The 11,848-nt window shown below is 42.2% G+C and overlaps 1 protein-coding gene across 2 annotated transcripts; it reads right to left on the bottom strand.

Moving 5' to 3' along the window:
• Positions 1-701: 701 nt before the first annotated feature.
• Positions 702-11,654, bottom strand: KCNG3 (potassium voltage-gated channel modifier subfamily G member 3). 2 transcript variants are annotated; one of them, XM_061990744.1, is made up of 2 exons: positions 10,999-11,654; positions 702-1,347 (listed from the first exon to the last, which is right to left on the bottom strand). In XM_061990744.1, the coding sequence occupies exons 1-2, from the start codon at positions 11,652-11,654 to the stop codon at positions 702-704; spliced, it is 1,302 nt and encodes a 433-aa protein (XP_061846728.1). The 2 variants fall into 2 exon arrangements, with proteins under 2 accessions (XP_061846728.1, XP_061846729.1); XM_061990745.1 differs by having other exon boundaries at positions 11,032-11,654.
• Between the last annotated feature and the right edge of the window lie 194 nt (positions 11,655-11,848).

Raw genomic sequence — 11,848 nt, 5'->3', positions numbered from 1 at the left:
TTCCAGAAAAAATAATTGTGGCTAAGGAAGTCCTCGTTACAACACTCAGACGTGCTCTTCTTTGAATCATCACATTCAGAGCAATGCCACTGATTTCACTGGTTTTACATAAGATTCATGTGCTTTATCAAAGATCAGTGGCAGGCCTCAAGATTTTTTTGCCCTACAGACCTATATTCTTATCTTTCCTGAGTTACAGAACCAGCTCGACTCTGTTGCGAAGCTCAAAAGTAGCAGTGATTCTCCTTCAGTATCTAATTTGAGTTAAAAGTAGAGAGGCAAGAAGTTTTCAGTGCCTCTATGGTATTTAGATACTGAAATATTTGAAAAACTTCTGCTACACACTGCTTAGAACGGTGTAGGATGTAATTATGGGAGTGATGGATCTCAGTGTAAAGCCCATTTTTTGTTCTGCTTTTGTGTGGAAAGGCAAACAGAAGACCGATCTGGTCTGGCTGAGGACTTATGAATCCTCTTTTGTTAATTTTGTTCTCTCAAATTTGAAACATCACTCCCTCTCCCTGCAAAGTGCCCAAGGCAGATGGCCATCCTTCCTGTCTGAATGGTGACGGGCTTTCTCCAGGCTGGCGAGAATGTTGTTCCATAGGACCATCCAGTCAAGGAGGACGCGCGAAAGGACCTTCCACCATTCTCTTCTAAGACAAAGCTGAGCAAGTAACTACAACGGAATGCAAGTTTGGTCAATTTAAGAATTCAGCAGAGAGGCTTCTACTGTACCTAGCAGATCGGAACTTGAGCTCATGGTAACATTGCACAAAGCTGTGATAAATGAAAGTGATCGGCAAGGCTAATAAAACAATGCCACTAACCACACAAATTCCTCCAAGAATCCTTCCTGGTACGGTGATGGGACACATGTCACCATAACCAACCGTGGTCATCGAGATGATCACCCACCAACAAGCAGCAGGAATGCTGGCATAATCCTTATTCTTTGTTCCCAAGTCCAGCCCATTTTCAAGAAGCTGGGAAAGTGCACTGAAAATTGCCATAGCAACACAGATAAAGACAAGTAGCATCACCATCTCTCTGTAACAACGCTTCAGAGTCAGACCAAGTGTTTGGAGGCCAATGAAATGACGAGCCAGTTTAATCACCCAAAAAATCCTCATCATTCTTAAGACCCTCAAGGTGACTCCAGCCCTCTGAAGCTGAGAATTTTCCCCCGTGAAAACTGTCATTAGAACAGAGATGTAGTAAGGAGTGATTGCTAGTAAATCAATGATGTTGAGAGGTCTTCTGACAAACTCACACTTGTTTTTGGAGACGATGAACCTCACAATGCACTCTGCAGTGAACCAGCCTATGCAGATAGCTTCAATTATCCTGTCAAAAGAAACGAAGTACATTATTTAGGTTCTGTGCAAAAACTTCAGTGGATGTCTGGTTTGTTCACAGACATTACCAAACTGACACCCAGACCTTCACAAACAACAAACGGAAAGCCACACTTTTCTTGCCCTATGCATTGTAGCACCATATTTCAGCAATTAACCTGAGGATCTAGTGAAGAGTTTAAACTGATCATTGGTGAGAACTCGCTTACTGATCATTTTCTTTCAATTATAGATTGCTACTGGTCTGAATACTGGGAAAATATGCCTACAAAAACTGGAACCCTACAGGAAATAGTACGCCATTGATGCTAGTGTGTAACATTATCTAGAACACCTTTTAAATCTTGTTGTCATTGTTTGAGTTTTGAGGAATGTTGTTTGTTTGACATGTGTGAGGCCTGATCCACTTGGGAATGCCGAGGACTATGATTCAGTGAACTGGCTGGTTATGATGTTTAGGACCAGACTACTAAACTAAAATAGAAGTGAAGATGGAGTATGCAGAAATCACCTGTTGCACTGGATAATTCACACAAGTTGGCTCTTCTGGAACAAACCTAAATCACTCTTGTCTGACTTGGATCCCAAACAGGGGCTTACCTAGAGCTATATTCAGAACTTTATAGGTATTGGCACTAAATACAGATGGTATTTTATTTTTCATCACTGGGTACACAAAGTAATAAGCTTGTGTCCTCACATATACTAATATGCTCTGCATTACTGATTTTTTTTTGTTTTGTTTTAAACATAACTCTATCTGAACTGCATTGCATCAGAAACATCAAGGCAACCAAAGTGATAGGCAAGATCAGCTTCTTGCCAAATACCAGGCCTGATATCCTGCTTTCAACTGGAACAGAGTAATTTTTCTTCCTAATAAGTGGTATGGTGCTGTGTCTTGGATTTAGTGGGACAATAATGTTGATAACATGTTGCTAATTAGCACTTGTCTTGAGTTACGGATTTTTCAGTTTCCCAGACTCAGCCAGCAAGGAGGTGCACAAGAAGCTGGGAGAGAGGGTGGCCAGGACAGCTGACCCCAACTAACCAAAGGGATATTCCATACCATAAAATGTATGAAATGCTTAGTATGTAAGCTGGAGGGAGTTGGCATAGAGAAGCAGATCACTGCTTTGGCATTGGCCAGTGAGTGATGAGTGATGCATTGGGCATCACTTGTTTGGATTTTTTTCTCCATGGGTTTTATTCCTCTCTTTTCTACATTATAACGTAGAAAATATAGTAATAATACTACTAATAATATATTACTATTATAATATGTTTTATTTCATTTTAGTTAGTAAACTTTCTTTTCTCTACCCATAAGTTTTACTTTTTTCCCCCAATTCCCTCTCCATCCCATTGGGAGAGGGAGGAGTGTGCAAGCTGCTATGTGGTGCTTAAGTTTCTGGCTGGGGTTAAACCACACCACCTTAAAAAAAGAAACCCTGGATATATCTGATATCAATATCAGATATTCAAGTCCCAGTGCAGTGAGGGAGATTTGAGAATATCTCAACTTGAAACAGCACAACACAGAAACAGAAGATGAAAACATGGCTCTAAGATTACTTAATAACCGTTGTAGAGGTAGTCTCAGGTCTCCCATCTGAAAATGACCCTTTTCCTAAGAATTCAGACTGTGCTGACTTGTTTAGTACAGGAGGAAATGGGAGCTAATCTTTCCCTCTTTGCTTTATCTTTCTTTCACCAAGGGTTTGAGCAAAGAAAAAGCCGATCACCAATGCCTTCTCATATCAACGGGTCTGAAACCAAACTGGTGTGAGATTAGGCATTTGAAAATACTACCTACAACCAGAGGCTTTTTTTTGATACTACCAGGATCCTAACAAGAAGCTGAAGAAATGCAGTAATTTGCAAGTGATAATCTGATTGTCATTTCAAACATTAAAATGTTGCTTCCCTAACACATCTCCATAATTTTTTACCTGTTCTGAAATGTTGTTGTTATTAAGACAATGTCCTGTGAGAAAGACAATATCCTTCTGTAACCATACTAATTCTGTAATTATACTAACAGACTGTATAAACTAACTTTCATAAAAGTTAGTTTCATATACTAAAGTTTTTAATTTTTTTATTATCTTCATTTTATTAATTAATTTACTTTAGTTTACAGTAGAAAATGGAGGAAACAGGCATGGTCAGCTGATGTAAAGTCATAAAGCAAATTTAAATGAACATAAATGGATTACTTAAAGAAATAGCTATTCACATAAAATCAGACCTTTTTTTTCTTGCTTCATGAGTAACTATGAAAGTTCTGTAAGCAAGTGGCCTTTCCTTATAAAGGGCTTATAAAACACTTGCACATGTTAGCACCTTTTGATGGAAAGAAAGCCCTGTGAATTTCAAAAATAGCTTGCTCTTAAGAATTACGTGTTCTCTTAAAAAACTATCTTTTGAAAATACTAGGGCTTCTTTTAATAATGACAGTGAGTGATAACTACCTCAAATGCAGATTTAGTTTCTTTCAGAAAATGTTCAGATCATGTCTCCTAATCTAGAGACACATACAGAATATGTGAAAGTTATTGTATGAATGTGTATTATCATTCCTTTCTGTTGAAAAAAAAATCAAGAAAAAAACGCTAATGGGTAAGCTTTCTTAAATCCTTTTGTCACATGATGAGGTAATGCCCAAGACTTTCCCCAGTAAAACCAAACAGCAAGATCACGGTAAGGACCGCACCGATAAAGTCTGAATGTACTTACACATTGGCCAGTTGAGATCTCATGTAATGATTAAAAGAAAAAAAAATTATCTGGGTAGAATGCTCCACTCAGGAACATTCAACAATTCCAACAGACTCTTATTTCATTACATTTTATGAGATTTCTCTGGTAGTATTGCCCATATCCTATGACATGGAGCATTTAAATGAAAAAGCAATTCCTAATTACACAATTTCAAGCTTTTTCATCGATATTTCCTCCTGATGCCCTGATAATGTTGGAAATCTGATTCCTCCATTTTGTCACAAGTTAGGCAAGTTATCTCTGAGTTGAGCTTTACAGAAGTTAGGTCCTGATCGTTGTGAGTCAGTAGAATTTTTCTTTATGAATCAACATTGATTCAGTGGTCTCATAAAACTTTGGGGAGTACTTGTGCAAGTAAAAATCCATGAAATGTGATTGACCAATCTTTTTACTTTGGTGGTTCCTAGCCTAAAAGATACTGTAAATCAGTTACACTTTCTTTAGTAGAAAGGACTGAAGAATGGACTTGAAGAGAGCTAAGGAACATCACTGATGCAAAAATGACAAAGTAAGATTAAGACAGTGGGACATATATTACTGCCACTACGTTATGTATTGCATTTCCATTTCTCCATTCCTCATGTATCTTTATTTCTCAACAATTATATGCATCCTGGCTAATGAGAAGATAATGAAGAAGGGTGTCCCTTAATTTTTTCTTTACTTCTCAACCTCCAGTGAAACATTTTTCATTTTTCCTCTCTTGTCACTCCTTCTTGCTGGTGTAGATGAATTTTAGCAGTCCCGGTGAATCACGTGAACATAAGTGTCTTGGTGAGAACTAGAAACTTCTGGCCTCTTGGGAAATCTGGAGTGCTATATACTATGTTTCCAGTTTCAGATCAAGTCTCCCTCTCACTCTCCTTCTAGTGACTTATCTTTATAGCTAACCTTGTTAATGGATAAATAATATATAATAAGGAAAGCAAATTTAACAGCCCTCAAGAGAACTTAACTGAGTGTGAAGTTAAAGCCAAATAATAGGCATGTACTCAAAAGACTAAAGTTACTGTAACTTCTGTAATTGATTCTTAAAATATTTGCTGCATATTAACAGGACTGCCTTTTATTGCCTATTCCTGCAGTAATGCTGTATTAAAAAATACATATAATTAAATCATGAACTTTGGTAAATATCATAAGGTTTGGTAAAATGTAGTAGGTATTTTATAAACTTGTGTCATAGTTTGCAGTTGGGTTTTTTTACCCCATCAGTACAGTTTCAAAGTAGCTGCTATTCCAAAAAAGGGAGGGGAAATTAGAAACAAACTCATTAGGCATTTCCTTAAAGATTCTCCAGAAAATTCAGAAATCATCACAGAAAATAGTATGTCCTAATATTTATTCAGCTACAGGTTATTTCTGCTCAAACTTACTGTTTGTTGTCTCAGACTTAAGTACGTGAAATGGGGTTTTTGTCCTAAAATTTTAAGCCTCTTGGTATTCAAGAGTCTTTCAAAATTGCTCTAATGAGTCTTTTCGCCATAAACAGAAAATCAAGCCTTTCTGAGCCTCATTTCTACTGTCACCCTGTCACTGTTCAATTTTCTGTTCCATCTGATAACTCCCTTTTAGAATAAGCTACTTTATGTACAATAAGCTAAGCCACTTCAGAAATTAGTTTTTCAATCACTAACAAGACTAGGTTGTTATTACTAAATAAAACCCCAAACATATTATGAATATCATAAAATATTTCAACTTAGTATTATTCTTTGCCCCAGCATGCCAATTTGTATACTTTTGATATCCCTTGGTGAGTTTGTTGAAATCTAGCCAGTCTAGTTTGTGGCACTATTACCTATTAAGCTTGTAAATAAAACATACACATCAACAGGACACATGAGGAAAACAGATGATACAATTAAAGACAGTATATGACAGGGTTAAAGACTAAAGTCCATCAGCACTGGTTTGTTACATTGTTGATAAAGCCTATTTCCATGTAAAGCACATTAAACCTGAAAAACATCCAAGCAGAAGCCAGAATGATCAAATTCGTGCTCAGGAAGACTCATAGACATTGCAGCAAATGTCTTTTTTTTTTTAAATCCTTTTGAAATCAACAGGGTTTCTCTCTCACTACAAACTATAGAGTAAGGGCCATAGAACAGCTAGTTTCCCTGCATGAAAAAACTTGCTGGCTTTTTTCCATTCTGTCTCTGCTTTGCTAGCAATAATATGTCTTGATACATTAAACTCCAGTGCCTTAGGTGGGAGGCTGTAATGATCCAGCACTCCCCAGGGGAAGGGGAAAATGCCTTTCCCAGCTCTCAGGGGATACCTACATATGAACATTTCGAGTTTTGAGGTCTGCAGTATCTTTTCCATATACTAGTGGCATCTAGCTGCAGTGACTTTGTTACGGTTCTCCTGTGCCCAGGTAGGGATACACATCTGTTCTTTGTGTTACCTATTTTTCAAAAAGCTCATAAATTCATTAGAAGAATCAACATCTGTCTTTGTAACTTATGTCTGTAGTTCCATTCTTTACCTTCAGCTTCTCTTAACTTACCAAAAATGTGGTGTTCAGGTTAGATCTTACCCAGGAAAGAAGCTGGGTCTTCTTGAATAGATGTTGGACATTAGCACTCAGGTATTCTGAAAATCCACTACCACAAAGGAAGAATGATTTTTGTGTGTCCAGAATTCAAATGCAACTTTTGAGATGATGTTTTGTAGAGATGAAAAAAAAAAAAAGCTCACTGGCATCTGTTGAGAGATGCTGTTTGGATAAGTTAGTGTGTTTATTTGCTTTTGCTTAAAAACACAGCAATCATATAGGCTTCATAACCAAGTGATTCCTTCATTAGGAAGTGGAAAAAGGGCAACAGCCTCTCCCTTGTACTAACAAGCTACCTGTATTTAGCATTAGTAAAATAGTTTAAAGGCAGGTAAATAGAACTGTGCTTGCCATTAAGTCAGGCAGCTTCAAACGACTTCCTATTGTGGGCCTGAGAAGCTCTCTCCGAAAGATAAAGCTTATGATCGGTGTCTGGACTGGTCTCTGATAAAAGACTTGCAGTACACATCTGTTGGCACAGTTCAGAGGAGAGCAAAGATGGCTTGAAATTGCCAGAAGTAACAGAAGGGGAGACAGGTGTCCCTGCTGTCTGCTCCTAAACTGTGCAGATCTGATGCAAATCTTTAGCTCGGGTACATGAAACATGCCAAGGCAGGGAAGAGAGCAAAAATCCTAAAATCCAAAGAATCTAATAACTCATCCTGAGAACAGACCTGGGGAAGGCAATCCCTCTGCAAATCAGGGAATTACATTGTCAGTGTCTGTAAGACCTGTGAAGTTCAGAGGTTGGATCCCCCATTCCTCTTTCCTTACAAACGCTTACTTGTGGAGTTCTCTGTTGCTGTTGAAAGGCTGTTACTCCAAAGGACCAGAAATAGCCATAGGCTGTTCACCTTCTGAGAGTGTGGTCACCATGAAAGGCAGTAACAACGCAATGGTTTTTGAGAAAAGTTTGGTGGACTCAATTCCTCTTCTGGTGAAGAGGTGTTCATACAAGAAAAATAAACACAGCTGGTATTAGCTGGCAGATGGAGTAACCCTCACTGCAAACCTCATTAAAGAGACTGACTTTGTAAATTACAGCATTAGTGACTTGTAGAGATGATGTCCAGGTAAGCCAGAGACACACTGCTAGAGCTGTTTTTACTACAGCTGCCCAAAACAGTTCTGGGCACAGTAGTCACCACACAACTACAGACATTCTCCATGTGGCACCTTTCTGAACTGTAATATAATAGTAAGGGAAGGACAGGGGGTTTTATTAGTAAACATGTCAGAGGCCAAAGCATCAAAGTTGCTGAATTTCATAACGTAGTTTGTGTTTCTAACCAGCAGCTTGTAGAGATCTGAATAGTCAGTTACATCCTAAGTGTACAGCCTAAGGACTTCCAGATAAGCCCATTCACTGTTTTTAGAATAATGTAAAGTCTTCATACTAGTAATTACAGTGTCAGGTGAGTCTAAACTCACTTGCATACAGCATTTCTGTCACAATTTCCCTTGACCAAAAAAAATCCGATAGAATGATTATATTACCACGTTAGATAGAATTTATTTTGATGAGCAACCTTAGTTACTAAACAAAAGACAGAATCTGTCCTCAAACTTTTAAATGTATCAGAAACTAGCGGCCAGATTTTTAAAATACTTCTCACCTATAATGGACAGTATTGCCAGAGTACGCGATCCCAGATACTCCCGTGTGATTTCTGTGGTCAGACTTTCAAATAAGCCACTTAGCTACTTAGATTTTGAAAACTCAGCTCATTTAAAATGAAATAACTACAAAGAAAAGAAAATAAAATATAAACAAATAAAAGGAAATAAAGCCAGATGACAACTGGACACATCAAGTAAAATCCTATGGCATATATAAGTACTTGTAACTAAACTGGATCACTCAAAAGCAACTGCAGCTCACACCTTTTTTTTTCTGATATACTAGGCCTTTTAGTCATGATGCAGCAGATGCAATAATGGAGTGGCTCCTTTAAGAGAACAAGACCACCTCAGCAGGTGGTGACCTGCTGAGAACACCTTAGGAACACATTTTTGTCTGTTTTCCATGTGTTTGGCATGAAAAGGCCTTCAGTTCCTGTGTGGTGAGATGAGAGCACACGGGTTAAGTCACACGTGAAATGAACCGGCTGCTATCCCTGTTTATACCCGACAAACTTTGGCAAGAAGACGATTAGGAACTGTTCAGCCGCAACTTTTACAGTTATCTCTCTGGTTTTGTTGCAATTCCAAAGAGTGCTATAACCAATACTGAAGAAACTCACCCTGAGGTTGATAGTGGGCCTTTTGGTTTCAAAAGCAGCCTTCACTGCCCTGGAAAGTGCTTGGTTACACTCCACCTTACAAGTAGTACAAGGACCTTATCCTTCAAACACTTGGTATACTGTATATATGCAATCATTCAGAAGAGTAAAACTGTGGGTGTATATAATACACACGTATTCTTGAAGACAAAGGCACTACAGAAGAAAAAATTACGCATCACATGCCTTGTCTCTCTGCAAGTTGAACTCTTGCAGTAAAAGAAAAAATTCTGTTTACTCCCACACCGTGAAGACGTGAACAAAGATATGACCAATGTCATTAATGCTAGGGTAGTGCTGTATCTATTTTCCCCTGTCTACTGGGGGTATCTAAGCAATTTGCTGCCTTATGAAAAGCTCACCCAGAGCATCCACCCTCTGAAATAACCTTGCAAAGCTTTAGCAAGGCATTTTAACTGGAAGAACCTGTAAAATCAACTTTTGACATATCTGAATCAACAGCTTCTCATTCTGTATCTGCCTTTTCCTTGTTCATACAATTAATTATTTGGCTCAGCTACAATGAGAAATACAGGTGCAGTTTTCCATTAAGCTAATGGAAAGTATGAATATACTTTCCAAGGAATTAATTTGGCTACTAAGATATAATATATCACATTCCAATTAACTCTATGGTAAAAGATGATGATTTCATAATGACAAGGCTGCAATTTCACTGTAGGGCCCCTTTAGCAGAGCAGAAGCTGAAAACTTTTTGGTGAATGTACTCTTTTAAAAGAAAGGAGAAGCTAGCAAATACAAGAAACATCCACTTCTTCCTTTGTATTTCAGTCTTGTTTATTAGAGAAATCCTACAGTTGTGATCTTGAATCTGTTCTCCAGGGAACCAAATTGAGAGAGAACACCAGGATACTGAAGTCAGCAGAATTGCATCAATGTAACCCTAAGCTGAGGTCACAAAGATGAAAAAGTGGTTGGTTCTTACTAGTAAGGGTCAGGATTGAGTCTTACACCCTGTGCCTTGGTTTCTGCAACTGTTTTGCAATGTTTAGTGTGCTTACACATGTTTTAGCTAAAGGAAATGTAAACATCTGTTACAGTCATACACTGGGGCACTTGTATGATGCATTTGCGAGAGCTTAATGAGCAGTATGATCATCTCCTGTGTTCCCCACACAGAGAATCTCAACTGGAAAGAGGAATGAGGGTAAGGCTGCTCCTATATACAAAATTTTACAAGAGCAGAACCGTAACATGCACTGGATCTGTTCATAGAATCATAGAACGGTAGGGAAGGGACCTTAAGAGGTCCCTTCTGTTCCAGCAGAAAGACCTGTATGAATACACACAGAGTCCATACAGGAGAGTGCTTTTCCCAAAGGAAAAGATAGGCATTTGCATTCTTTTAGGGTTTTGCTTTTTTTTCCACCATGATAGTAAGCCCTAAGACGATTTTCCGAGTGTTCTAACTTCTCTGTTTGAGTGAGGAGTCCTGTGCCTCCTAAAAGGTGGAAAGATGATCTACGAGCCCCTGAACAGACGGAGACACCCTGACAGAGAAGAGGAGCCCGGTTCTGGCGGCACCTGCTCCGCTGCCAGCCCGTCCAAGAGCCGAGCTCTGGGCTGCTCCCCGCGCCCCGGGCTGCCCGCCGCACGGCTGCTCTCCCTCCCGGGGCTGGCGGCCGGCCACGGGTTGCCCGCCGTACAGCTGCTCCCCCGCGCCACGGGCTGCCCGCCGGCCCCGGGCTGCCCGCCGCACGGCTGCTCCCGTGCCCCGGGCGGCATCGCTGCCCGCCGCAGGGCTCGCGAAGCACCCGCACAGCCCGGAGCCGCCGGGTGCCCGGCAAAGCCCGGTGGCGGCCGCAGCTGCAGAGCAGCGCCCGCTCCCCCCAGCCACCCCTAGCTTTCCCCGGTCGCGGCCGGGGCTGCACGGCGCGTAGCCGATCTTCGCTGGCGTTGGCTAGAGCTACGGACCGTCAGGACGAGAGGCAGGACAGACTGGACGGGACACACGGGGACCGGACAGCGGGAAAATAAAGGATCCTCCTACCCTGAGGGCTCCCTCACTGACTCTGCTGTGTACCTGCTCTGCTCCTCCACGCTGCGGTTCTCCGGCGCCCGCCACTCGGGCAGGGTGCTGGCGCACAGCACCACCATGGACACGATGACGAAGAGGATGGAGACGGTGGCCAGGACCTGGGCGGCCACGGAAGACGTGGGCTCCTCGAAAGTCCTCCTCATCCTCTCCAGCCACTTCCCGCTCTCGGCTCCCGGCGGCCGCCGGCCCTTGCCCTTGGGGCCGCCGGCCGGCTCCCCTGGCGGCTCCTCCGCCGCGTAGTAGGTGCAAGTCTCGGACATGCGGTCGTCGAGGCGGCGCTGGCAGCAGTAGTCGAGGTGGGAGCCCTCCAGCCCCCAGTAGATCATCTCATTGTAGAAGGAGAGCTCGCACATGTGCGGCACGAAGCGCAGGTGGCCGTGCCGCACGTACAGCATGATGAAGCCGAAGGCCTCCGAGTGCCGGTCGAAGAAGTACTCGTTCCGCTCCCGGTCGTAGTCGTCGCACACCTCCAGCACGTCCTGCTCCGAGAGGCAGCCGTGCAAGCGGCTCACCCGGCGCAGCGGGAAATCCTTCAGCACCTCCCGGGAGAAAGAGTACCGGGTGCCCCCGACGTTCAACACCACCGAGGGGCCGCGGCCAAAGTTCATGGCTTGGGCGGGACGGAGGAGGGGAAGGGCGGGCAGGGCAGGGCGGCGAGGCGGGCGGCGGAGGCTGCCCCGGCGCCGGCTTCGGCTCCGGTCGCGCGGCCGGCGGCTCTGGCTTGCGAACGGGCGGGCGGGAAGGCGGGAGAGGCGCCGCTGAGGGCGCCCCAGCGGCCGCGCAGGAGACGGGGCGCGGCGGA

This window comes from Colius striatus, chromosome 2 (genome assembly GCF_028858725.1).
Source record: "Colius striatus isolate bColStr4 chromosome 2, bColStr4.1.hap1, whole genome shotgun sequence".
Taxonomy (NCBI): domain Eukaryota; kingdom Metazoa; phylum Chordata; class Aves; order Coliiformes; family Coliidae; genus Colius; species Colius striatus.
This window is presented reverse-complemented; position numbering and strand designations above follow the sequence as displayed.

Excerpts from the sequence above, each read along its gene's own strand:
- KCNG3 (XM_061990744.1), bottom strand. The coding sequence starts at position 11,654 with ATGAACTTTGGCCGCGGCCCCTCGGTGGTGTTGAACGTCGGGGGCACC. Across the intron at positions 1,348-10,998 it reads TCAGTGAGGGAGCCCTCAGG|GATAATTGAAGCTATCTGCA; the intron begins GTAGGAGGATCC and ends TTCTTTTGACAG.